Below are 27,843 nucleotides of genomic sequence, written 5' to 3'. Positions count from 1 at the left end.
CTCTGCTTTCTAGCTCATTGTGGATAATACATAGAGGAACGCATGTTGCTGCATTTGCCTGTTTACAAAGAGAGCCCTTGGGCCGGATCTGGCCTGCAATTTGCTGTCCTCTGCCCTGGAGAAGTCCTTCCTCCCTGCCATCGGCCAGCGCTGGGGCTCTCAGGGACTGGGAGGTCCCAGGGTCTGGTGACGGTTGTTATGGTCACTGCATTTCCCATCTGGTTCTGTCTTTTTTTTGGTTTTTTTTTTTGGCCACGCCACGTGGCTTGCAGGATCTTAGTTCCCTGACCAGGGACTGAACCTGGGCCCCAGCAGTGAAAGCGCAGAGTTCTAACCACTGGACCGCCAGGGAATCCCCATCTGGTTCTGTCCTACAACACTGTCCCCTGAATGTATTTCCCTTTGAATCTTTGGGGGCATCTCTTACTCACCTGTCAGTGTTTCTGGTTCTACTCCGAGCTTCTCAGATCTGTCCTTACCGTCTGGCCTGCCTTGGTCCTGCCCTAGACCAGTGCTGCTCTCCCACTGTCTGGTCCTGCCCTTCCTAACCCAGACTTTGAGCTGTGAGATCCACACAAAATGCTCATCTGCCCGGCTGCTCCCTTGCCTGAGCCCCCTCCGTCTGCCCCACCAGAGGCCTGCACCATGACCTGCCACGGCCCCGGGAATGGAGTCACCTCCCTCCTTACCTGCACTTTCCTTCACACCTTGACTCCTGCCACACTCCTGCCACTCCCACTTGGTCATCCTCCCTAACCTGTTCACCAGGACTCAGCTCCTGTGTCAGTTGTCCCAGAAATCCTCCCCTGAAGCCTGTCTTGTCCCCACTGCCGCCTGTGGTTGGGCACGTGGCGTGCTCTTCCCTGGAGGTGCCTGTAATGCGCTTGCTCGGGCAGAGGAGAAAGCTCTGGCTCGGCGGTGGAGGCCCTGGCCCCTGTCCATCCCAGCGATGCGGGGAGTGGAGGTGCGAGTCCAGGCAGCATCCTCTTCCCATTGTACCTGTCTTGCTCTGTCTCTTGACTTCTGCCTTACAAGTACTGTTTTCACACCACCTTTTCATGTTGATGTAGAATTTCTCCATGTGTTTGTTTTTTCTTTTTCTTTTTTTTTTTTTTTGCGGTATGTGGGCCTCTCACTGTTGTGGCCTCTCCCGTTGCGGAGCACAGGCTCCGGACGCGCAGGCTCAGCGGCCATGGCTCATGGGCCCAGCCGCTCCGCAGCATGTGGGATCCTCCCGGACCGGGGCACAAACACGTGTCCCCTGCATCGGCAGGCAGACTCTCAACCACTGCGCCACCAGGGAAGCCCCATATGTTTGTTTTTTAAATGACATCTGTTTTAGTTTTTTCAGTATTGGTAAGTTTTCTTAACCTAATGCTTGGTGATCAGTTCTTTTTTTAATTAATTAATTTTTTATTTATTTGGCTGCGTCAGGTCTTAGTAGCAGCATGTGGTATCTTTCATTGCGGTGCACGGGCTTCTGTTCGTGGCACGTGGGCTCAGTAGTTGTGGCATGGCATGTGAGATCTTAGTTCCCTGACCAGGGCTTGAACCTGCGTCCCCTGCTTAGGAAGGTGGATTCTTAACCACTGGACCACCAGGGAAGTCCCTCCATGTGTTTTTTTTTAACATATATATATATATATATATATATATATATATATATATATATATATATGTATATAGTTAGTTAGTTAGTTAGTTAGTTTTGGCTGTGTTGAGTCTTCATTTCTGTGTGAGGGCTTTCTCCAGTTGTGGTGAGCGGGGGCCACTCTTCATCGTGGTGCACGGGCCTCTCACTGTCGTGGCCTCTCGTTGCGGAGCACTGCTCCAGACGCGCAGGCTCAGTAGTTGTGGCGAGCGGGCCCAGTTGCTCCGTGGCATGTGGGATCCTCCCAGACCAGGGCTCGAACCCGTGTCCCCTGCATCGGCAGGCAGATTCTCAACCACTGCACCACCAGGGAAGCCCCTCCATGTGTTTTTTACTAAATGTATTTGTTTGCATGGAGATACTACAAATGAATACATTTTACCTTTCCTTTTGGATTTGCAAGTCACTTACAGTGTTTTTAAATAACGCAGGGTGGATATCTTCATTCATATAGCACTTTTCATACAGCACTTATTTTCAGATAAATTTACACAATTGAGGTAAAATTATACTAACGTTACTGCTAATTGTCTCATTGTGAGCATCCCGTCACAGCACTGTCTGACAACCCTCCGGGAAGATGCGTGTCCGGCCCTCTGTCCTGGGGGTCTGTCTGTCCATGACAAAGGCAGAAAGGAGCACCTGACAGACGAGTGCATGTTGCTCTGGGCAAGTCCTATTTCATGCGAGGCCCCACGTGCAGTGCCTGCTTTCTGCTGAGTTTATGACCTCACCGAGGTTCTCTCTGGCCAGTTAAATCCTTTGGCTTCTCACTAGTCTTTTTAAGGTATCTTTCCTGCTTAAAAGCCTTCTGCTTCAGGGGCCACCCATCCAGCCTGACATCTTGATGAGGAAGATACAACACAAACAAAATGGTGGCTCCAACCTCTTCTAGTGCCATATCTATGTAGTGAGGTTGCTGCTCCTTCTAAGGACCCTGGGAAGTGGGCGCTCAGTTTCCATGCTTTGCAGCAGTCCCTCGGTCTGACCCACAAGTCTTTTACTACTGCTGTGTGTGTGGGGGGGCGGGCGCACGCGCGTGTGCTCTCAGTGTCCACGTGGCCATGAACGTAAGCCTCTCAATGGCTGTGGTGCATTGTGGCAACTCGGCAGCATTTGTTCTTTGTCAGGCCATCTCCACAGAGTCTGTGTGTCTGCTGGCTGTGCTCATCCTTAGTTCAGACTGTTGCTCACATCCCTGGTTGATTTGAAAATATCGACTCTGGTCCTGTGTGCTGTTGTTACTATCTGTCGTCATCACGAACACCCTCCCTCCCTCCAGGCTGGCACGCAGAAACGAGTTTTAGCTGTTTGGCTCTTTCTCTGTCTTCCGCATTTCTCTTTTTTGTTGTTACATAGTCTGTTCTTTCTGAAAGTCATTCCACGAGAGCAGGTCTTTCATCTGCTTTGGCTGGTCTCGAAATACTCTCTTCCAATGTGAAGGCCTCAGCAACAGGAGAAGGGGAAGGGGGTAGGAGGAAGCTACCTGGAGATCAGGCGGTGGGGGGTCATTCCCGGGGCCGTGCTCTAGCAAGTTCTGTGCTTTCACCACCACCAGGCTATGGGCAGAGTGGACCACCCAGGCTCCCGGTGTGGACGTGGTGCATCGTCTGCCCCGAGGTCCAGAGGCGTGTCGCAGGGTGGCCACACTGAGCTCTGTGGGACATCTAGAGTGGATGTGTCTTTCCTGGGCATTTTTGTCACCTCCCCCTGCTGGACAGCCTCCTAAACTCCCCTCCCCCACTGGAGGTATCATTCCCTTTCAGCCCTTTTTCCAACTTGGATGAAGGGTGGATGCATCAGCCGCCCTCAGTTCCACAGTCAGCTCTGCAGGGTCAGCCCCGCCGGGGCCATTCTCCCTTCTCTGCAGTGTCTTCTTTTTTTAACTTTTTTATAAAAAATTTATTTATTTTTGGCTGTGTTGGGTCTTCATTGCTGCACTTGAACTTTCTCTAGTTGTAGTGAGCGGGGGTTACTCTTCATTGCAGTACCGGGCTTCTCATTGCAGTGGCTTCTCTTGTTGCAGAGCATGGGCTCTAGGCACATGGGCTTCAGTAGTTGCGGCACACAGGCTCAGTAGTTGTGGCTTACGGGCTCTAGAGTGCAGGCTCAGTAGTTGTGGCACATGGGCTTAGTTGCTCTGTGGCATGTGGGATCTTCCCAGACCAGGGCTCGAACCCTTGTCCCCTGCATTGGCAGGCAGATTCTTAACCACTGCGCCACCAGGGAAGCCCCTCTGCAGTGTCTTCTGCCTGACCCACATGCCCTTGGTGTCCCGGTGTGGCCCCATGGGAAGTGCCTTCTTTCTGTTGAGCCGAGGTCTGCACGGAGGTCTCTCGCTGGTCCTGATCACCTTTCACAGCTGGTGACAGCCGGTTGACCGTGTGAGGCCAGAGGCCTGCCCGCCTCTTGGTGCTGCACTGGTGGTCACACTGGGTTCCACGCTGTGCAGCTGTTTTGCAGCCCCTCCCCCAGCCCCGGCAGCCACGGAGCCACAGATCTTTGTCTCTCCTGGACGCTTCATATCAGTGGAGTCATACAATGCAGGGCCTTTAGTGTCCGGTTTCTTTCACTGAGCATGACGTTTTCCAGGTGCATCCAGGTTGTAGGGTGTGTTAGGCTTTTTTAGGGTCCGTTCATTCCTTTCTATGGCTGAGTACTGTTCCATTGTCTGAAAGCCCACATTTGTTTGTCGACTGCACGGTGGATCGTAAGGTTCCCGAGTAGCGGTCCCTGTAAGAGTACGCTGAGTCTGTCGGTCTTTCTCTCAGGAGAACCTTCGGGAATGGTTGGCGTGTGATGTTAGCAGAGCCCCGGGCTCCTCAGAGGCTATCCGAGGTTCAGAATCCTTGTTTTAGGTCATTCACTCAGAACTTTACTTTCTATTTACTAATATACTTTTCTTTTCCTTTCCTATTGTTGTAATCACACACAGCCAAATCTTTGAAAGGGGGTCTCTGGGGAGAGAACAGTTGTGAGAGGGACACATGGCAGTGGTCACTGCCCTGTGAGATGATCGGAAAGGGGCCAACTGGGCAGTAACCAGACTTACAAGGCGCTGTCAGGCTTGGCTTCACATAATACACTCAAGGTAACAGTGGCTTGAGCACGTGAGGATTTCTTTCCTGGCATCAGAGACGCCTGCAGGTAGGTGTCCAGGGCGGGCATCAGGGCTGAATCAGTCTATTACAGAGCCTCTGGAGCCTCTGTCAGCACTTCTGCTCATACCTGGTGGTGTGGTCTCCTCCAGCCACGAGCAGGCTATACATTGGCTGGCTTAACCCTGGGTGTCGCCTCCCAAATCACACTGTGGTCTGCTGCTGACAAGCAAGGGGGCATCCAGAGCACTCAAGCCGCATTTCCTTTTCCTTCTGGCCCCAGGCCTGGGACGAGTTATCTGTCGTCCCAGGAGGCATGAGAGGTGGGCCTCCTTGGTTCCCGTGCTGCCAGCCCCTCATGGAGGTTGGGTGGGTTCTGTGCTCAGAGAGGTGGTCCTGACCCTCCTCTGCCTCGCGGAAGCCGGCCATGCTGGACGTCCCGTTTTCCCCTCTGGGGACGTTGCTCTGCCTGTTACAACTAGTTTTCTAAACCACCCCCTTTTTCTCTTTTAACTTTTTATTTTGAAAATTGCAAAAACAGCACCATGTTGCCGTGTACTCTGCCCAGTGTCCCCTGATGTTAGCGCCCCGTGGTTCGTGGTGCAGTGGTCAAAGCCAAGAAATGTCCCCCAGCACCCTGGTGTGCACACAAGCTGGGCAAGCCCCGCACGTCTGTGTTTTCTCCTTCTAAAGCTGCAGCCTTTCTTCATTTTCAGTGTTCTCTCGCGGGCTGAAGAAGTCGTCCCAGGAGCTGTATGGCCTGATCTGCTATGGGGAGCTGCGCAAGAAGATCGGGGGCTGTGAGTACCCTTTGCTCAGGGGCGGCCTCCTCCCAGCAGGGCCTGCCTGCTATCCTCTTACAGTTGGGAGTTTTAGTACTGGGGGCTCTTCTGTTTTCTTTCCGACTTACATTTTGAAAGCATTTTAACGTACAGAACGTTTTAATATACAGAAAAATCGAAGGAGAACGTAACAACCCCCACATACCATCATTTAGATTCATGGGTCCTGAACCTTGGCCTTATTTGTGTTACTGTCTCTCCCGTTCCTGTCCCTCCTCCACACACTTGCATTTTTTCTTGCTCAGCTGTGTGACTTAAGTTGCAGAGGTCTGAGCCCACTCTAAACCCCTCAGCCATTGGCCCCAGTGAACGAGGACATTCTCCTGCATGCCCAGCGAGCACATTTAAGATTTATCAAGTGGGTACCACAGCCTCACCTGGTATCCTGCCCAAACTCAGATCTCCCAGTGCGTCCCAGCATGCCGGGCAGGACATGCCTATTGGGAACAGTGCCCGCTCACAGCTGCCGTGTCTTTTGAGTCTTGACCTAGAAGAGCCCCCACTTTCTGGCCTTTCCCGACCCTGGTACACTGAAGGGTCTGGGCCCCTCCCTTTGCCTTGCTCTGAGCATCTCCTTGTAACTGTATTCCTTTTAGATGCACAGGTGCTCTGGCCTCCCCATGTGACCACAGACAAGAGGCCTCAGCCTCGCCTCTCCAGCCCCCAGTTGTCCGCCTGTCACGTGGGTTGGAAGGGCACACACACGCAGGACCACTCTGAAGATTAAATGAGACACTATGAGATGATTATAAGCTGTCACCTAACACGTCATAGCCGGGCAGGAGGGCCGGCAGGGTGGGCATTCCCAGGGTGACCCGCCCTTCCTGAAACAGGCAAGAATTCCAGGAGCCTCCAAAGGAAGGGACAGGTGGCCTGGCTCCCCGCCCCATTCTCCTACAGGCTGACGACTTACTTAAACAAACCCCCAGCTCCTGCTTTGAGTGCTGTTGAGGGGGCTCTGGGGCCCCACCCCCTGGTATCCCTGCTTCCTTGTCCGTCCTCCTCTCTGTCCTTGCCCTAAAATACTCCCGGTCCTGGCAGCATGTTGGGGTCCCGTCCTCCATCTCCCACATCCCAGCCCGAGTGCTCCCCACAGGAGGCAGGCCTCATCCTCTTGTCAGCTTCCTGTTACCCTTGGGGTGTCACCTGGGTCCCCCGACCCAAGAGGCCTCTGCACTTGGACTTCAGCCCGTCTTCCTGCCTAGCGTCCCCTCCAGCTCATCTGCTCCTGATCCTGCTGGTGACACCTGGTTGGTCCCTCTTGGTCCAGCAGCACTCGAGTGCACGTGTGCACACATATGCACACACACACACACGCATACACACACATCCCCGTGAGGCCCCACCTGGGCTTGGGGCTCCCAAAGCTGCTTCAAAGCACTCCTCCTTGGTGGGCCCCTCCCTCTGAGCCCCCACTGCACCCACCCACTGATCCACCTGCTGGGACACTATTGTGTCCTCTGGTGAAGGTTTGTGGAGGAAGGAGCTTGCTGGGATGGGCAGTTGTCCGCGTGCCCTGCACACAGTGGTAGCCCTTTCTGGGCTACTGGGAACACGTGTCTGAGCTCCAGTGGTCAGAGTATGCTCTTTGTTAACAACATACTTTTTGTAACTGAGGTCTCCAGACATCCGATTCTTAAGACATAGACTGAGTCTCTGCTGTGTTCCTGGTCCTTTGACACACCCCACCTTGTGTCACAGCAGCTGCGTGAGCTGGGCGGCGTTCCACCTTGAAAAGGGCCTGAGGACCCTCAGTTTCGATGGAAACGGATGACTGTTCAAGCCTCCTGGGCTATTGAGTGACAAGTCACACTTTGCCCCAGGCCTGGTGCCATGCGGGTATCAGGAGAGGCCGGGGAAGACCTCGGCTGTCTGCAGTCCTCACCAGTTGGTTGAAATGGCTTCTCTTCAAAGGGAGGTTCCTTGCATGGTGCCCCCATCTGGTGACTTGAGCCCCGAAGTTGTGGTGGTCCCACCCTCCGGGCCTTCTGTCTGTCACTCCGTCCATCCAGGCTGCCGGATGCAGGACCCATGGGCCCTTCCCTCCCCTTTGGTCTCAGCTCACAGGTCCACGAACGTCCCCGACAGGCTGGCTCTCGTGTCACATGCTCACGCATAGCCCCAGCGGTCACTTACACTGACTGTGCTTGTGTGGTCCATGCTGTTGGAGGGCAGGGCTGCGTCTGGCTTGTTTAGGGACAGGGTCTGTGTTTGCCCTCCCTGGTGCCAAGCACTATTTCCTGAAGATCCGTTTCCATCTGGCACATGTCCCTTCAGCCTGCTGGGCTTCCTTCAGGCTTTCTCACCCTGCCTCTGTGCCGGCTGTGAATTCTTTCTGTTGTCATTTTTCTGAAAAGTCTTTACTTCATCTTTGTTCTTAAAAGGTATTTTTGCTGGATGTGGGATTTTGATGACAGTTTTTTCTTCATGGCTGAGAGGTCACTGGCCATTTATGTCCTTGTTCCTCTGTAGGGGATACATTGTTTTTCTCTGGCTGCTTTTAAGGTTTTGTCCTTGTCTTTGGTTTTCAGCCTGGCTGTGTGTTTGTGACCCATTGTGTTTTATTCCCCAAATATTCAGCAGGGTTCAAAGAATCTCACAGTGGCCTGCACATACGCACCACCTCCATCCTCCTTTTACCTGGTTACTACACTTCCTGTCTCGTGTGTCCTGAGGGCAGCAATGAGTGGGGGATGGGGCAGAGGAAAGGGGTGTCCACTCTAGTAAACACGCAGGGTGTCAGTCCGTCGTTCAGAGCTGACGGAGCCGGGCCCACAGGTAACCCAGGAGTCCCGTAGGACAAGAGTGCGTGGGGCAAGGTGGGCCCAGAGAAAGGGGAGTCTCTGAACGAGGTGGTTGGGGGCGAGTGGCAGTCCAGCGCAGCAGGGGGTCTGGGGCGTGGGTTTGGAGGCATGACGAGCTGTGCAGAGGTGGGAGTGGTCCCCTCCCCGAGGATGTCCAGGTGGGCAAAGACAGTGCTCTCAGCACAGGTGACGTGTGCGGGCCCTGGGGGAGGGCTTGCAGCTAACATGGGGTCTTACTGTGGAAGACCTTGACTACCCCGTTGAGCAGTTTGGAGTCTGCGGTGGAGATTATTATGTGGGGTCTTGCTGGGCTTTGCTCCTGACTACTTGATGCTCACGTGTGTTTGTTTTTCCATCAAAGGCATGGATGACAAGAACGCCACGAAGCTGAACGAGCTCATTCAGGCTGGGTGAGTAGAGCTGTATGTGAGGCAGGCTGGCTCCTTGTGGGAATTTGCTTTTCTCTCAGATATAGACCTCGAAATATGTTCAGTTTTCTCCCCTTTTCTCAGTGAGGACCATTAAATCCTGAAGTCCTCAGAGTTAGCCCTGACACCCTCACAGTTAAGCATCTGCCCGTGAGGAGGTGGCCAGCCCGGGGGACTGATTGACCTGCCCCCAGCTTCTCCCCGTCCTGGGGGCCCCGTCCTTGTTCTTCTGCGGGTCTCCACTCAGCCCTCACCTTCTCACCGTCCCACTCTTTTCCTCAACCTTGTGCATTTCATGGTGTGGGGGTCTCCTTTACTTCTAGAAGGCCTGCCCTCCTGGCCTTCCTAGTACATGTTTCTGGTCCTCCCACGCTTCCTCTGCCCGCCCTTCCTCCTTGTGCCTCTCGAGGTCAAGCTGAGTCTGACTCTGTTCTGCTCTCACACTCCTGGCCCCCCGATCACACAAAACCACTGGAGACCCCCACGCAGCTCTGACCTGACTTCAGTGACTGTTTCTGCCCCAGAGAGGCCGCACCAGGACTTGCTGCATGGAAAAGCCACGGTGCCCTGTCCTTGCGTTGCCCAGTGGCCCTTTGGCTTGCCTGCTGCCCCCTGCACTCTGACAGCCTTGCTAGTAGGTCCCTGGGCTCTGGCCAGGTGTCTGACCCTGAGCTGCTCTCCAGCTCCCGGAACTGCCCTCCTGGGGCTGTCTCGGCACTGCCCCCAGGCTCTCCTGTCCCTGCACCCTCTCCTTTGGCTACTTTAACTCTTCCCAGGGCCTCTGTTACCTTTTCTGGGTGAAGAATCCCAGATCTGACTTGTCCCCCATTTCTCTGCCTCGACGTACAAGTCCCATTACAGCCTGGATGTTTCCTGTGTTCCAGCTGGAAGCCTCCAGCATCTCTTCCTAGGAAGGATGCCCCAGACCTTGCACTCTGAGGGTCTCTCAGTCAGAACCTCTCACTCCTCTCTGCAAGTAGCTGGAAGCATGGCAGGCGGGCCTGTCCATCTCTCGCAGCCCTTTGCCTCTCTCTTGGCTGCTCTGGCCCAGTCCCTCAGCACTGCGGCTGTGCTGGACTCCAAGGCACAGCCCGACCATCCCCCGTTACACGGTCTGGATTTCTCACCTGGTGTGGGGTCCTCATTGGCGGCCACCGTGTCCCTCCCACTCACCCCATCAGAGCCTCTGTGCTCCCACGTGGACCTCTCCACTCCTCATCTTAGACCCGCCCGCCATCCCCAGGCCCCTGCTGCTCGATGGCCAGCTGTCCTGTAGATCGAGCCATCTCTGGGAATAGTTTCCCTGGCCTCTGCTACATCAGCAGGATGTTGTCTTGTACCCTGGTTGTTTTCCTCCCTCGGCCTGGTGTTGGACGGCCAGCGAGCCCCCATCCCTCAGGTTGAGTCCCTGCCAGGTTGACTGTGTGCATTTCTGCTTTGGCTCCAGCCCAGCGTCTGACCTTACAGAGGCTCATGTTGGATCCTCCTGGCTCTGTGTCTGTGAACTACCATCAGTTTGGAGCCGGGCCTGAGAGTAACTAGGTTGTACGTATCACTGCCGTGTGAAAGAGCAGTGATTCTCCCCAGCGGCCGGGGAGTGAAGGTGGCCTGGCCAGCTGGTACCACTGGGCACATGGAGCCTCCCACAGGTGTGGGGGGTGGTCAGAGGCAAGTAGGAAGAGAGGCCACCAGCCTTAGCCCTGGGGGTTGTCTATTGCACCTCCTTTTCACCTGCTGCAGCTTTAGCATCTGGCCTTCCTTCCCACCCTCACACCTGCCCTGTGCCCATCAGGTGGAAGCTATGTTTGCTCCAGGATCTGAGATGTTCGAGCAGTGTTGTGCGTACACGCCTTTCCCAGAATGTCATCTCAGTGAGATTGTGCCATGTGTGGCCTTCCAAGGTTGGCATCTTCCACTCAGCAGTACACCCTGAGATCTCTCCATGTGGCTGCGTGGGTCTGTGGTCCATGCCTCTGTGGAGTAGTGTCCCCAGTATGGCTGTTCTGTGGTCTGTTGATCCAACCCCCAGTGAGGGACACGGGCTGTTTACAGAGAGTAAATGACTCGGCATTGGCCTCCAGCTTTTTGTCTCATCTTGCCTGTGCAAATCCCCAGGGGAGGAGGTGGTGAGCACATGCAGACTTTATAAGGAGCTGCCAGCCTGCTTTCCAGGCTGGGTTCCGGGTGCTCCCCACGCTCCCCACACTTGGTGTGTTCAATCTGTTCTTTTGAGCCACCCCAGTGGTGAAGGGGTGTCTCACTGTGGTTTTGACTTCGTTTCCCTGAGGACTAGTGATGTTGAACACCTTTGTTATGCTCACTGGCCATCTGTGTATCTTCTTTGGTGAGGTGCCTCTTCAAATCTTGTGCCCATTGCGTTTAGAGTGTCCTTTATATATTCCAGACACAAGCCTTTTGTTAGGTAAATGATTTGCCAATCTTTCCTCCCAGTCTGTGGCCCGCCTTCTCACTCTCTTTAGCAGTGTCCTTCACAGGGTAGACGTTTTCAGCTGTGATGAAGTCCAGTTTGTCATCTTTTTCATTTATGGATTGTGCTTTTAGTGTCACATCTAAGAAGTCGTTGCTTAACTCAAGGTCACGAAGTTTTTTCCTATGATTTCTTCTAAAAGTTTTATGGTCTGACGTATAAATCCACGATCCACTCTGAATTAACTTTGGTACACGATGTGATATTTATGCCAAGCTTCAGTTTGTGGCCTGTGGGTGTCCAGTTGTTTCGGCCCCCTCTGCTGGAGGGTCCATCCTTCTTCCATTCGCTGCTTTTTCACCTCCATCTAAGGTCTGTTGACTGTGCTACGTGGGTCTATTTCCAGACTTGAAATTCTGTTCCGTTGATTTACTGTGTGTTCTTTCGCCAACACATCATCAGTTTTTAAGAACAAAGCAAAAGGCCTGTAAAAGTGAGACAGAGATGGGGGAAATTAGTAAGGTGCCTGTGGAAAAGTCCTCCTTGACTTAAGACCAAAAAGCATTGAGTATTTAACTAACTTCCTGTTCCTGCCTCTCATGCAGACCTTTTCCAGTTAACTCTCAATCTCCCTTTGTTATAAAATGGTAGAATTGGATTAAGGAGTAAATGAATTGAGAAAAGCTCTAAAGTTGAATCTTATTACCTTGGTCACAGACCCAGCAGCATAGAACTTAGCACATGCTTATTAGATTTATCAAGTAACTTTGCAGAGAAGAGAATGAACCTCATATCAGAAAGGAAAGCCTGACTCCCATGCACATAGACGGATTACTCTGTTGCCTGTTTTGTGACACTAGTGGAGGATTCAAATAGGACCCTCCACATTGTTCCATCTGACAGAGGGCAGGACCTGATTCTCCTGCAGGTGCACCTCTGCAGCCTGGGCTGGGACCAGGCTTCACCTGTGCCGGCTCCAGCCTCAGGCTGCTCATAGAACTTCCATTTGTGAGAAAGGGAAGGGGCTCGTAACCTCAGAATGGTTCTCTACCATAAAGCAGGGGCTGTTCAATTTCACTAAAAAAAAAAAAAAGGAAGTCACTAAACAGCAGTTTAACGGAAAATGTGGTTATCACAAACACAAGTGTCACGTGACATGGCTCCCCCTGCTCTTTAAATCTTGCCTGCTACTGTTGTGTTTTGTTTGGGATGGATGGCAGAAATGTCCAGTTGTTCCCAGCACCCTTCATTGGAGGCGACTAAGAACTGACTCGATGTTCTTGGTTCCCGCTCCTGCACCCCCACTCCAGCCTCATCAGCACATCCCTGGGAGCACTCTGCTGCCTGTATTTCCCCTGGGTTGAGGTGGTTAAGACTCAAGCACTTGGTCTCAGTGGAGGCCTTGGTCCCTGCAGACTCCCATCCTCTCTGAATCTCCCCTCCTAACACAATGGCAGTGGAGCTGGCTTCCTGGAGTTTTCTTATCCAGATAACTGGAGAAATATAAGTAAAATGAAAAAGCAGGGGAACTACTCTCAATTAAAAGAACAAGAGGATAGAGAAGGGGCATCCAACAGCGACGGAGGTTCTGATAAGACTGAGGACCAGAGAGGGAATGTGATCTCCCCAAAGTCATGTACTGATTGGTAGAGCTGGATAAGAACCTACGTCTGTAACTGAAGAGACCAGGGATCTTTCTGTTATACTCTTGGGAAACAGACGCTAAGATCTTTGCAAATTATCTTGTGGGAAAAATGCCTAAAGTGAGAAGAAGCTGGAAAGCTTCCCTAGATGACTGGGAGTTGATGGAGCCAACATTGGATGAATTAGATCAAAAGATGAGAGAAGCTGAAACAGAACCTCATGAGGGAAAGAGGAAAGTGGAATCTCTGTGGCCCATCTTCAGGATCCACTACCAGAAAACCCACTGTACTTTTGATCTCTTCTACAAGCGGAAAGCCATAAACAGAACTATATGAGTATTATATTAAAGAAGGCTATGCAGGTAAAACCTAATCGCAGAATGGAAAAAGCAGGTATATGAGAAATCATGCTGCCTGAGGTGCATTCAAACATGGAACACCGATCTGGGGACAAACTGTGTTTGCCAGGACCCCAAAATAAGCTGTCAGTGGACCGGATCATCAAGTGCACGCTTTGTGGCTACCGGGGCTGCTCTGGCAGAGGCCCTTGGGCCCCCTGACCCCACTCTGCCCTGGACTTTGGACTGCACAGTTTTCTGCATGTCAAGCCACCCCTTTCCTGGGAACAGCTGTTCCTGTAGAGTGGAGCCCACGTATGAAGGTTTCATGTTCATCAGCTGTGATTTGTAGAAATAAGACTTTTAAATCTTTAAAAAAATTAAGTAAAAGAACAAGAGAAATCCTCTGAGAGAACAAATGATGAAACAGACCTCTCTAGTCTACCAAACCCTGAGCTCATAAAGGAGGTAATAAAAATGCTGAAGGAATTAAGAAAGACTATCGTTAGAAATGTAGATCACTGTCATAAGGATCTAGAAAGTATAAAGAGGAACCAGTCAAAATCAGACAATTCAATTACCCAGATGAAAGCTGAGCTGAAGACAGTAAACAGCAAACTAAATAATGTAGAAGAACAAATAAGTGATCTGGAAGATAGAATAACAGAAATCACCCAATCAGAACAGCAGACAGACAAATGAAAAAAAATGAAAGCAACATATGAGATGTATGGATTAATATAAAGTGTGCCAATCTACGCATAAAATGAATTCCAGAAAGAGAAGAAAGGCAACAGGGGATCAAAAATGTATTTGAAGAAATTATAGCTAAAGAAGGAAACGTATCAAGGGACAGGAAGCACAGAGGGTCCAAAACAATATGAACCCAAACAGACCTACTCTAAGACATATCATAGTTAAAATGACAAAAGTTAGAGAGAGGGCTTCCCTGGTGGCGCAGTGGTTGAGAGTCTGCCTGCTGATGTAGGGGACACGGGTTTGTGCCCCGGTCCGGGAGGATCCCACATGCCACAGAGCGGCTGGGCCCGTGAGCCACGGCCGCTGAGCCTGCGCGTCCGGAGCCTGTGCTCCGCAACGGGAGAGGCCACAACAGTGAGAGGCCCGCGTACCGCCAAAAAAAAAAAAAAAAAGTTAAAGAGAGGATTGTAAAGATAGCAAGAGAAAAAGAGTCAGTTACAAGGGAACCCGCATAAGGCTATCAGCTGATTTCTCCACAGAAACTTCTGCAGGCCAGAGGGAGTGGCAAGATAAATTCAAAGTCCTGAAAGGGAAAAGCCTGCAACCTGGGATACTCTACCCAGCAAGATTATCATTTAGAACTGAAGGAGAGATAAAGAATTTCTCAGACAAGCAAAAACTAAAGGAATACAGCAATACTAAACTTATCCTAAAAAGGATATTGAAAGGTCTTCTCTAAATAAAAGAGAAGCAAGAATCTATAGGAAAGGGAAACATCACAGTAGGAAAGGGAAATACATAAAAGGATTGAAGGTCACTTTAAATAAGCTAGTACATAGATTATTATTATTTTTTTAAAGCTGCTCTGTTCTCTAACTCCACAGCAAGTTTATCCTATTACATATATATATTTAAATTTTACTTACTTATTTATGTATTTATCTCTGCCTATGTTGGGTCTGTGTTGCTGCATGCAGGCTTTCTTTAGTTGTAGTGAGTGGGGGCCACTCTTTGTTTTGGTGCACGGGCTTCTCACTGCGGTGGCTTCTCTTGTGGAGCACGGGCTCTGGGTGCATGGGCTTCAGTAGTTGCGGCACACGGGCTCTAGAGCTCAGGCTCAGTAGTTATGGTACACGGGCTTAGTTGCTCCATGGCATGTGAGATCTTCCTGTATTAGGCTCGATCCCGTTTCCCCTGCATTGTCAGGCGGATTCTTAACCACTGTACCCCCAGGGAAGTCCCACCAGCACAGAGATTTAAAAAACAATTTAAAAAATTCTATGAAAACGATTATAACTACAATGAACAGCAAAAGGATAAACATGAAGATGTAAAATAAGACCTCACAATCACAAAATATGGGGGGAGAGTAAGAAAATGCGGATCTTTTAGAATGTGTTTGAGCTTCTATGACTACCAGATTAAAGCAAGTAGATACAGTTATGGGTTAACATACTTGAAAACCAGGGTAACCACAAATTGAAAACATGCAGTATATTCACAAAAACCAAACAGAAAGGAACTCAAGAATAATACAAAAGAAAACCATCAAGCCACAAAAGGAAAAACGAAAAGAACAAAGAAATACAAAGTCAACTGGAAAACAGTGTTTAAAATGGCAATAAATACATACTTTCAGTAATTACTTTAAATGTCAATGGACTAAATGTTCTGATCTAAAGACACAGTGGCAGATTGGATAATAAAACAAGAACCTACAACAGACTGCCCACTTTAGAGAGAAAGACACGTTATAGATTGAAAGTGAGGGAATGGAAAAAGATATTTCATGCAAATGGAAATGACAAGAAAGCAGGGATAGCGATACTCAGACAAAATAGACTTTAAAACAAAGGCCATAGGGAATTCCCTGGCTGTCCATTGGTTAGGACTTAGTGCTTTCACTGCTGTGGCCGAGGTTCAATCCCTGGTTGAGGAACTAAGATCCCACAAGCCACATGGCGCAGCCAAAAAAAAAAAAAAAAAAGACCATAAAGAGAGAGAAAGAAGGACACTATATAGCAGTAAAAGGATCAGTACAAGAAGGGGATCTCACAGTCATTAACATATATGCACCTAATATAGGAGCACCTGTATACATAAAACAAATACTAACAGACACAAAGGGAGAAATTGATGGGAGTACAATAATAGTAGATGACTTTAACACCCCACTGACATCAATGGACAGATCTTCCAGACAGAAAATCAGTGAGGCAACAGAGATCCTAAATGACACAGTAGAACAGTTAGACTTGATTGATATCTACAGGACATTACATTAAAAAAAAACCCAGAATATACATTCTTTTTAAGTGTACATGGAACATTCTCTAGGATAGACCACATAGTAGGACACAAAACAAGCCTCAACAAATTTAAGAGAATAAAAATTATTTCAAGCATCTTTTCTGACCACAACAGCATGAAATAGAAATCAACCACAGAAAGAGAAGTGAGAAAAAAAAGATTACACGGAGACTAAAGAACATGCTATTAAATAACCAGTGGGTCAGTGATGAAATCAAAGAGGAAAAACAAAAAAACAATTTTAAAAACCCTCAAGACAATGAAAACACAACCATACAAAATATATAGCAAAAGCAGTCCTGAAAAGTTCATAGTGATACAGGCTTTCCTCAAAAAACAAGAAAAATCCCAAGTAAACCTAACCTACCAGCTAAAAGAATTAGAAAAAGAAGAACAAACAAAACCTAAAGTCAGCAGAAGGAAGGAATAATAAAGATCAGAGAGGAAGTAGATAGAGATTTAGAAATAGAAAAAAAAAAAAACCAAGAGCTGTTTTTTTTTTTAAAGGACAAACAAGATTGACAAACCTCTGGCAGGCTCACCAAGAAGAAAAGAGAGGGGAGCCAAATAAAATAAGAAATGAAAGAGGAGAAGTAACAACTGATACCTCAGAAATATAAAAAATCATTAAAAAATATTATGAACAGTACATTCCAACAAAATGGGCAACCTAGAAGAAATGGACAAATTTCTAGGTATATATAGCCCACCAAAACTGAATCAAGAAGGAAACATAATTTGAACAGACCAATCACTGGAAGTGAAATAGAATCTAATAAAAAAGCTCCTTGAAAACAAAAGTGCAGGACCAGATGGCTTCGCTGGGGGATTCTACCAAACATACAAAGAACTTAGACCTATTTTTCTCAAATGCTTCTAAAAGATTGAAGAGGAGGGAACACTTCCAAAGTCAATCTATGAAGCCACCATCACCCTGATACCAGAACCAGACAAAGACACTACCAAAAAAGAAAATTACAGGCCAGTATCTTTGATAAATTTAGATGCAAAAACTCTCAGCAAAATATGAGCAAACTGAATCCAGCAACACATAAAAAAGATCATACATCACCATCAAGTTGGATTCATCCCAGGGTCACAGGATGGTTCAGTATATGCGAATCAGTCAGTGCGATTCACCACATCAACAAAAGAAAAGACAAAAACCACATGATCATCTCACTAGATGCAGAAAAAGCATTTGACTCTCACCGAAGTGGGTATAGAGGGAACATATTTCAACATAATAAAAACCATTTATGACAAACCCACAGCCAGCATAATACCAAACGGCGAAAAGTTGAATGCCTTTCCGCTAAATTCTGGAACAAGACAAAGATGCCCACTCTCACCACTTCTACTTAACATAGTATTGTAAGTCCTAGCCACAGCAATTGGACAAGAAAAAGAAAGAAAAGGTATCCAGATTAGAAGAGGTAAAATTATCATTATATGCAGATGACGTGATTCTCTGTGTAGAAAACCCTAAAGGCTCAGCACAAAAACTATTAGAACTGATAAATGAATTCAGTAAGGTAGCAGGATACGAGATTAATATACAGAAATCTGTTGCATTTCCTTACCCTAACAATGAAATAACAAAAAGAGAAAGTAAAAAAAAATCCTGTTTAAAATCACACCCCTCCCACCAAAAAAAAAAAAAAACTTAGGAATAAACCTGACCAAGGAGGTGAAAAACTTATATGTTGAAAACTATAAAACACTGATAAAGCAAATAAAAAATGATTCAAGAAAATGGAAAGTTATCCCATGCTCTTGGATTGGAAGAATTAATATAGTTAAAATCCATACTGTGCAAACCAATCTATAGATAGATTTATTGTGATCCCTATCAAATTACCCACGACATTTTTCACAGAGCTAGAACAAATAATCCTAAAATTTACATGGAACCACAAAAGACCCAGAATTGCCAAAGTAATCCTGAGGAAAAATAACAAAGCTGGAGGCATAACTCTTCCAGACTTCTGACAATACTACAGAGCTACAGTAATCAAAACAGTGTAGTATTGGCACAAAGGCAGACATATAGATCAATGGAATAGAATGGAGTGCCTATAAGTAAACCCACACACCTATGGTCAATTAATCTTCGACAAAGGAGGCAAGAACATGCAATAGAGAAAAGACAGTCTCTATAGCAAGTGGTGTTGGGAAAGCTGGACAGCCGCATGTAAATTAATGAAGTTAGAACACTCCCTCCCACCATACACAAAAACAAATTCAAAATGGCTTAAAAACTTAAATATAAGACACAACACCATAAAACTAGAAGAGAACATAGACAAAACATTCTCTGACATACGTGGAATCTAAAAAATAGTATGAATGAACTTATTTACAATAGAGAAACAGACTCACAGACGTAGAAAACAAACATGGTTACCAGAGGCAGGGGTGTGGGGTGGAGGGATAAATTAAGAATTTGGGATTAACAGATCCACATTACCATATATAAAGTAGAGAAGGGTTTACTGTATAGCAGAGGGGACTATATTCAATATCTTACAATATTGAAATATACTGTAAGAATCAAAAAAGGATATATATGTGTATAACAGAATCACTTTGCTGTACATCTGAAACTAACACAATATTGTAATTCGATTTTTAAAAAACAGGTAAAAAATAAAGCAGGGTCATAAAAACAATATAGACGGACCTTGAACCTTTCATAAAACATAAACTTAGGTTTGTTCACCAACCGTTTAGTGGCTGGCCAACACCTTTTTTTGGTGGCTTGCTTCTCGGAGTTCTGTGGTGGTCTTATTTGGAAGCTCTAGCCAAGATGCATCATTTGTGATTTCCTGTTTTCAAGTGGAACAAGAATGTAGGCTCTCAAAGCAGTGGGACTGCAGGGTCCTTCCCTGTCATTTTTCATAGTTGTCTTGCTCACACTTAATTTGCCATCTTTTAAAAACAATCTACCTTTATTGAGTATTCCCAAAGCACTCCAAGTGTGTTTCTTAGAAGGAGCTATTTTTTGTGGTTTTTATATTCATTAGTTAATAGTAGTATTTCTTTAATTTATGTAATCCTAACATTATATAAGTTACTGTCACAGCAGTTTTCAGGTAGAGTGTCACCCATAGCTGTGACAGATTTAGGGCAGGCCCTCCTGATTCTGGGCCTGCCTGCAGATCATTGTGGGGAGCACAAGCATGTTGCACTCATGCCTGCTGGCCTCCAGTGTCCTGTCCTCTCCGGGCCCCCCTAGTGTGTTTTGCAGAGGGACTGACTAGGGAATGTCACTGACCTGCAGAGGTGGTCACCTAGGGGCTGGTTGAGAGGTCATGTAGAGGTGGGTGAGCCCTTCTGCTCTGGGGACCTGGAGGAGGGGAAGGGGCATTCCTTCTGACGTCCGATTGGGGCTCCAGTGAGAGGGCTCTCAGGGTCACCAGGCAGGAGGGCAGGGTATGTCCTGAACGGCAGGTGCCCTCTTTGCAGCGTGACGCGTGCTCGGGAAGGTCCAGAGTCAGCTCTGTCGTTTGTCATGCGCATCTGCCTACGATCGCAGGAGCTTCTTGGGGACGTGTGGGGCCCCCTCGTGGGGCCGAGCATGAGCCCTGGAGGCCAGGGTGGTTGCTTAGCCGGGGCCCTTAGTTACTGCACAGGGTGGGAGTGACTGTTCATTTAGAGGCCTCAGCACTTCTTTAACACTCCTCTCCCAGGGCCACCACAGTCCGGTACAAAGGGAGGAACCTGCGGATCAAAGCGCCCATGTGCCGTGCCCTGAAGAAGCTCTGTGACCCGGACGGTACGTCAGACATGGGCTGGGCTGGGCCGCGCACCTGGGGCTCACTCCCGTCGGGGAGGCTCTCTGTCTGGCTCCATTTAGTGATGGCCAGGCTGAGCTGGAACACGGCGGCTGAGCCTGCATGATCCAGTCCTGCCAGCAGGCAGCTCCTGGACCTGAAACCCCGTGTCATAGCGGTGTGTCCTCTCGTGAGTCAAGTCCAGCTCAGAAGTCCCAGCTGTCCTCAAACGGAGCATCCGAGGTGTCAGGGCGAGTCTCCCATGGCTGGTCCGCGGCTCTGGTGTAGCAGATGTGCAGCTGGCCACGCTGGCACCTTTAGACCAGGTCCTTGCTGGGGCTCCTGCCAGTCCCACTTTGACTGAGGGCTGTTTGCCCCTTACTCCTCTCTGGGTCCCTTAGCTGTCTGGCCGAGGACTTCACCTTCTCATCAGGGTCCGTCTGTGCCAGGCTCTCACGGCCCCTTCCTGTCGCAGGCTTGAGTGACGAAGAGGACCAGAAGCCAGTGCGCCTGCCCCTGAAAGTCCCCGTAGAGCTGCAGCCACGAAACAACCATGCCTGGGCCCGTGTGCAGAGCCTCTCACAGAACCCGCGGCTCAGGTAGCAACGCTATGTGTTTTGGGGGAGTGAGCTGCGAGGGACGGGGCTGGAGGGGCGGTGTTGGGTCCCTGGGTGAGCAGCAGACGCCACTCCAGTACTCTGACACCACCTGAGGGTAGTGTGGGGGATGCCTTTAGATTCAGGTAAAATTCACATAATACGGAATTAACTGTGAGCCCTTTTAAGGGGCCCAGTTCAGGGGTATTGGGTACCTTCACAGTGTTGTACAACTATGACCTCTCTCTAGTTCCAGAAATTTTCAGTGCCCCCGAAAGGAAACCCCATGCCCACTAAACACTCACTGTGCATCCTCCTCCCACTCCCCAGGGCACCACTGGTCTACTTTCTGGCCCTAAAGATATGCCCATTCTGACATTTCATGTAAATAGGATCATATACTGGTCATTTCTGTCTGGCTTCTCTCAGTGAGCATCATGGTTTCAGGGTTCATCCGTGTCGTAGCCTGCATCAGGACTTCATTCCTTCCATGTGTATTTTTATTTTCTTGGGTTTGAGTCTAGACCCGCCCTCTTGACCCCAAAGGGAGCTGGTAGAAGAGAAGGTTGTGTTGTACCAAGGCCCCTGTCCTGGCTGAGACCTCATGCTGTAAGGGGCACTCAGGATCTCTGTTACTTTTTCTTGCAGTTTCTCATGAGTCTCCTGTTATCTCAAATTAAAGAGTTAGTTTTTAGAAAAGGAGCCAGTGGCTCTGCAGGGACATTATGGCTCTGGCCTCGAGACCCCCTGGCATCATCTTCCTGCCACAGCCTCTGGGGCTCCTAGAAGGTACCCCCATGTCCCAGCCTCCCATTCCCCATCTGTCTTTTCTCTGTAGGATGATCGTGGAGCTCCATCGAAAGGTCTCCAGCCTCATCGAGTTCCTGAAGCAGAAGTGGGCACTTCATGAAGTGCGAGTTGTATCCTTTTCCTACTAAAGCCAGCCCCAGGCTCCGCAGCACCTGCTGCCTGAGAGTGAAGTCTCCATCTCAGTCCTGGAATTGCAGCGGGGCCCCCAGGCATGTAGCAGGTGTGCCATGAGATGGTGTAGAACCGGAACTAAAACCCACAGCCCCTCATCCTCTGTGTTTTGGGTCTGAACCCCCTTTTTGGCCTCCTTGCAGTGTTAGAACTCTGTCACAGCAGCCGTCCTTGCTGTAAGTGGCTGCCATCTGGCCCACAGGGTGTGGCCGAAGCATCCCTGCCAGCAGGTTGAACAAAGTGACCGAGGACAGCCCCACACCTACATCTTCGTGTCCTTGGCTGGCTTGTAGCCCTGCCCAGTTCCCAGCTAGGAGGGTGAGTGTTGGGTGTGGAGCCCGGAAAGAAGGAAGTACCTGTCGTGTCTCCCCGCTGGACCTCAGGGTGTGAGCTGCTGCAGGTGGTTCCTTGACGGTGCGCTCAGCGGAAGACGTTTGAGGAGCAGCAGCTGCAGGACTCGTTCACGGAGCCATCGCAGGAGAAGGTGGCACTGCACCTGTTCCCGGGGGAGAACTGCACCCTGACCCCGCTGCCGGGTGTGGCCCGAGTGGTGCACTCAAAGGCCTTCTGCACAGTGCACTGGCAGGAGGGCGGCCGGTGCAAGCAGAGCACCAAGGACACCCACACGCTGCCCCCAGCCCAGATTCTGGGCATCCAGAGCGGGCAGGGCACAGCCAGGGGCCAGCTGAAGTGCCCACGGGGTGGCGCCGAGGCCAAGGGCGGGGGGCGGCCCCCTCCCTCCACCGACGCTTTGCAGAGCTCCGGGGAGAGTTCCCCTGAAAGTGCCCCTGGGGAGGGGGCCGCTGCAAATTTCAGCAGCCCGGACGCCTCCGACAGGCTTCCCCCTGGGCTCCAGGATGCTGGGGGACGGCTTGAGAAGACCCCTGCCGCCGCTGCTGCAGAGGGTGGGGACGGCCCTGCCCGAGAGCCCGGGGCCCTGGCATGTGCCTGCGGCCAGCTCCCAGACCTGGAAGATGAGCTCTCCCTCCTCGACCCCTTCCCCCGCTACATGAAGTCCTGTCAGGACCTCATCATCCCTGAGCAGTGCCGCTGCACAGACTCACGGCCCTCAGGGTGCCCCTCCCCAGAGACCCTTGTCCCCAGCAGTGCAGAGGTGGCCGACCTCGCCCGGGCCAGGGCACCATCCCCTGTCCGCGTCCCGCCCGGCCCAGAGCCTCAGCCCAGCCCCAGGCTCCAGCCGGACGTTTGCACTAAAGACTTGGCGGATGCACCTGCGGAGGAACCCCAGGAGAAGACGAGCCCCTTGGACCCCCCGCCACCTCAGAGTCAGCCTGCCGCCAAGCCTCCGAAGGACGTCCCTGCCAGCCGGTTCGCCCAGCAGCTCCGCGAGGAGGGCTGGAACCTGCAGACCTCTGAAAGCCTCACGCTGGCCGAAGTCTACCTCATGATGGGCAAGCCCAACAAGCTGCAGCTAGAGTACGACTGGCTGGCAGTGCTGGGCCCTGAGGGCCAGGCCCCGGGAGGGCAGGCCCAGGGCTCCCGCGCCGGCTCCCTGCATAGCACCTTCCACAAGCAGCGCCTCCTCAGCTGTCTCCTGAAGCTCATCTCCACCGAGGTCAACCCCCGGCTGGTAAGTGTGGGTCAGCATGGCCCTTTTGGCCCCCCAAGGGCTCGCGGCTGGGTGGCTGAGGTCCAGAGAGGAAAGACCGGCCTTGTGGCAGGTGGTCTGGGGCCTCGCAGGCTCCTTGGAGGAGGTGGTCTGGGGGTCGCCTTTCGTTCCCTGGAGTGGGCTGCACAGAGCATGTGGTTGGGGCTCCGGTTCCCTGCAGTGCAGGCCCTCGTTGCGTGGGGCTCACGCGGGCTGCACCTTGCCTGGCTCCAGAGATGCCACTGAGCCCAAGTGTGTGGGCCGAGGGGACAGAGCCTGGGACAGAGGTGCAGAGGTGAGGTGGCAGCCATGGCCAGGAGCCGAGCTGGGAGCGTTGCAGGCTTCTGCAGCAGGAACGGCGAGGTTGAGTGTGTGCTTTGGAAAGGCCATCCTTGGAGGCCAGTGGGGGTGCAGCCTGGGTGCAGGGAGTGGAGCTGGGAGGGGCTGTGCTGGGTGGGCTGCACCCAGGAGACGCTGTCGGGAGGTGGCTGGTTGGAGTGTTCTCAGGTTCCTTGAGAGGCTCCTGTTGGGGGCAGTGGCTGCCATGGCCCAGGGAAAGGACGCCTGGCCACGGCTTGTAACCACCCCCCCACCCCCACTCCTGGGAGGCCGGCCAGCAGAGCCCACACGTGGGCTGGAAGGTACTGCAACCGGAAAGTCTAGGCCGCTCTCTGGGCGCGAGAGCAGCGTCCTGAGGCAGGTCGATCCCGAAAGGCGCGTGTGCACTAGAAGGTGAGGCTCACAAGTTCCAGGAGGATGCGCCGAAGCTCAGCGTGGTGGCCTCACAGGAGTGGGGCTCGGGTCACAGTCAGAACCAAACTTAAGGTGCGCCCATGTCACCGCTGTGACATGTACCCGCCTCCTGCTCCCTGGGGCAGACAGCACGTGGTCTGTGTTCTGCCCCATTTCCCGGAGCCTCTACCCTGGGCTCCTGCCCACCATCTTCCGGCGGCACTCAGCAGAGCTCGTGGTGGGGAATGAGCGCCACGTGGGACTGGCTCTTGTTGGGGGGGGGCCCGAGGGCCAGCAGTGGACTTTGGATTCAGGTGTGGATGTGACCTGCGGGCAGGCGTGGGCAGTATTGCAGTGACCGGACAGAGATGATGAGTTTAAAACACTTTTTCAAGTTTGGCTTTTGGAGGGGTCAGGAGCGGAGACAGGGGAGACCGGAGCATGTCCAGACCCCTAGGGAAGGAGGCTGGGCCAGGCCAGCTCCTAAGGAGGCGGGAGTTCTGGAACACGGCCGAGGTGCTGGCCTTGGCCTCAGCCTCAACTGGGAGAGGAGAGTAGAGCGAGTTGGAAGTGCAGAGGGTGCAGAGCAGGGCGCTCGGATCTGTGGCTCCTGAGGCGGGATCCCCGGCCAGCAGCCTCGGCATCACCTGGGAACTCGTGAGGGATGCAGGTTCTTGCAGCCCAGGAGACTGTTTTGACGAGACACCCCCACCCCCATGCCCTGCTTCGTGATTCTGATGCAGCTTAGGTGTGAGAATTGCTTGCTCAAGGCCCCAGGAGAGATAGAGGACCTTGAATTAGAGATGGCCTGCCTGGCCAGGCGGCCCCTCCCTGCGATTTCTCTGTAGATGGGACGCTGACAAACAAGTGCAGCGATGGCCGCCCCGCCCTGCCCCTGGAGGCTGGCGGGCACTCAGGTGGGAGGTGGGGGTGTCGAGATCCAGTGAATGGAGTAGGAAGGGACACAGCAGGGGTCCCAGGGAAAGGAGAAGGTGGGTCAGGCCAGGGCGAAGGGCACAGGAGACAGAGGAAGAGGTGCAGGGCAAGTGGGGCTGGGTGAGAGCATGGGGAGTGGGTGCTGGGGAGAACTGAGGGGGCAGGGCAGGACGGTGGAGTCATGGGAGAGAACAGGTGAGTAGAAGGGGTGCCTCTATGGCCGAGGACCCCAACACTCAGTGACAGCCAGGCAAGTGGAGGCAGCGGCCTCAGGTAGGGGCCCACGAAACCCCTGAGGTGGAGGTTTTGACTAAGCAGAGGACTCCTTGGCTGTGATTGTGTTTGATTTTAGAAATTAATCTGTATTTCCTTTCTCTGACTCACAATCAGAAGAAGCTTTAAGAAGGAGAGTCCCTGTCGCTTGCCGCTCAGCCTCCCCTCCCGTCATGGTGCAGGGGTACGCCCTGTCCGTGCCACTGCGGCAGTGAACACAGAAGGGCTCCTGGAGGACAGCGGTTGTTCCCCTGAGGGCCTGGGGGCACCAACCTCTGCGACATGGAGTATGACCCTGGGCCCTTTGCTGTCCCGTCACACTCCACAAGTGTTGTTCCATGCTGAGTTTGGCCAATGTTTTGGCCCGTTTCTGTCCCAGGCTCCAGAAGCGAACACTGGCTCCACGGCCTCAGTGAGGCCCGCCCAGGAGGAGCAGTCGACGACGCCCCCGGGGAAGGTGGTGACTGTCAGCTCCCGCAGCCCACGCTGCCCTCGAAACCAGGCTGCCCTCCGTCACGGCAAGACCTTCTCTCCCAGCTCCACACCTTGCTCCTCAGGTGAGGCTCAGACGGCCACAGGCAGCCTCCTGGGTCCTTGCTGGGCATTGCGGGCTGCACAGAGCTGAGAGCTCCGGGCTGCCTGAGGCCTCACCCCACTCAGTCGGCTGCAGTCCAGCGGATGGTGTGGGGTACAGAAATCACTGCCTCCTCGAGGGGAGGGTGAGCACAGGGCCCGTCACAGAGGCTCTGGGGTCCTGGGTGCGGGAGCCAACAGGAAACATAGGGGACCCTTGGCCAGTCTGGTCACTTTGGGGGATCTGGCTTTGTGAGGTCAGCAGTAGTCTCCATATCATGCCGAGTTGGTGGCTTAAAGCATGAGAAAGGTTGGTTCTTTCTGAGTCTTACAGGGACTGTTTTTCTTTACATCTAAAGTATTAGAATAAAGAAACCTTCAGTTAAAGGATTCCCCAGCAGTTGAACACAAGTCTTAGAAAGAAAGATGGGCTTACCTGCTGGTCCATGGTTGTATCTGGGAAGTAATTTAAATTCAGCGTCCTTTTTCGGGTTACGTGGCACATAACCCTAGGATAAACATGACTTGTTTCTCTGAGTCATCAGTTTACTTGCTTAGTATTTTTTTTTTTAATAAAACAGATTGTCATGGCTAGAATCGTTCATTCTGCATGAATTTTAAAGAATAAGGCTGCTGTGGTGTCAGGCTCCTCACCTCCTGCAGTTCTTGTTTTCCATTTCCCTCCTGACCTTTATCCTGTTTCCTTGCCGTGGCTCACAAGGGGGCAGCGGGAGACTCTGAATCGGTTGTCTTTAAGGCAAAGGCGCGTTCCTCAGGCGTCAGCCGGTGGTGTGGGCTAGCTGGGAGCCTGTATAGTCTTTGCCGCCTCCCTCTGGCTTTAAAGTTTTGTAATTCTGTGAACTCTTAAATATCCACACTCTTCCTCAATCGAGGATGCTTTTAGCCCAGTGTGCCTGCGGTGCTAGAATCCAGACAGGTGCTTAGAAGACCTGGTCTCTGGACTCTGTGCGTGTTGATTTAACCTCACAGATTTGCAAATAAAGAATAAAGAAAGGGGACCCGTCCCTACCATGAAGTGAGGGTGCTTTGCAGCAGCGCCTATGATGATGAAAACAGCAAGGAGAGTCCCCAGATAGTAGTTCCTAAATGAATATTTTCGTCTTTTTATCTCTAGGTCTGTTTTCTGTATAATTAGAGATTTAGACCAAGGATCAGCAGACCGTGGTCCACAGCCTGCTTGTTGTAAATGAAGTTTTATTGTCACATGGCCACATCCACTGGCTCACGTGGCTGCCTTCGTGCTGCAGCCGTAGAGCTGAGTTCAACAGAGACCGTGAGGCCCTCGAGGCTGACTTTTGTTGTCTGTCCATGTCCAGAGAACATTTACTGACCTCTGGTTTGCACTAGATGATCTGGAAGGTTCTTCTAGCTCTGAAAAGTCTTTGAAGGTGAATCTGCCCTTCCCACTGAGACCAGAGATCAAGGAAAGCTCTGATCTGCTTACATGGTGGGAACTAGAATTTCCGGGAGAAAGGGAGAAAAGCAGGTTTTTACAGCACTGAGATATAGGAAATTCCCTTTAAGGACACCAGAGAGGTTGTCAAGGATTCCTTTCTGATTTTCTTCCCGGTGGAACCCCTCCCATGCTGGAGGCGATGCTGGGTGAGTGCCATTGTATCTGTTCTCCCTTCTCCTTCCCTAGGTTTGAGAAACCCCCCGAGGCCCCTCTTGGTGGCCGGTCCCTCCAGTGCCGGAAGCGGTGACTCAGATGGTGGCCTTTTTGCCGTCCCGACAACGTTGCCACCCAACAGCCGACACGGGAAGCTCTTCTCTCCCAACAAGGAAACAGAATTGACGTTCCGTCAGCATCTGAACTCCATCAGCGTAAGTGGGGCCCACGCCTCCCTGCTGCTGGGCTGCCCCGTGTGTGTGGAGAAAACACTCTCAGGGTCAGTACTGTCTTCCTCACAGATGCAGTCGGATTTCTTCCTGCCAAAGCCCAGGAAGCTGCGGAACCGGCACCTGCGGAAGCCGTTGGTGGTCCAGGTCAGGAGCCCATCCACGTCTGCGTGTGCCTGGCCTCAAAGGCTGGCCTCTCCCTCCCACCGGCTGAGCTGCCCAGGACACGCTTGTGTCCTCCTGTGTCTCAGGTTTTCATGTGAAGC

The 27,843-nt window shown here is 51.4% G+C and overlaps 1 protein-coding gene and 1 pseudogene across 3 annotated transcripts in view; both read left to right on the top strand.

The window, feature by feature from the left end:
* Positions 1-27,843, top strand: part of CRAMP1 (cramped chromatin regulator homolog 1) — a 59,764-nt gene that overhangs the window by 20,335 nt on the left and 11,586 nt on the right. For all 3 annotated transcript variants that reach the window (XR_009530125.1, XM_060078226.1, XM_060078225.1), the window contains exons 5-13: positions 5,466-5,549; positions 8,757-8,805; positions 19,934-20,019; positions 20,493-20,616; positions 21,452-21,533; positions 22,019-23,185; positions 25,524-25,701; positions 27,381-27,562; positions 27,650-27,724. Coding sequence is in view for 2 of the 3 variants with exons in the window: in XM_060078226.1 (XP_059934209.1) it covers positions 5,466-5,549; positions 8,757-8,805; positions 19,934-20,019; positions 20,493-20,616; positions 21,452-21,533; positions 22,019-23,185; positions 25,524-25,701; positions 27,381-27,562; positions 27,650-27,724 (2,027 nt within the window). In the remaining variant the exon portion in view is untranslated. The remainder of the gene's footprint in view (positions 1-5,465; positions 5,550-8,756; positions 8,806-19,933; positions 20,020-20,492; positions 20,617-21,451; positions 21,534-22,018; positions 23,186-25,523; positions 25,702-27,380; positions 27,563-27,649; positions 27,725-27,843) is intronic.
* Positions 13,006-13,459, top strand: LOC132476866 (protein BUD31 homolog; annotated as a pseudogene).

The sequence above is a fragment of the Mesoplodon densirostris genome, chromosome 16 (assembly GCF_025265405.1).
Source record: "Mesoplodon densirostris isolate mMesDen1 chromosome 16, mMesDen1 primary haplotype, whole genome shotgun sequence".
NCBI classification, from domain to species: domain Eukaryota; kingdom Metazoa; phylum Chordata; class Mammalia; order Artiodactyla; family Ziphiidae; genus Mesoplodon; species Mesoplodon densirostris.
Note: the sequence above shows the minus strand (reverse complement) of the source record. Positions and strands in the feature narration are given on the sequence as shown.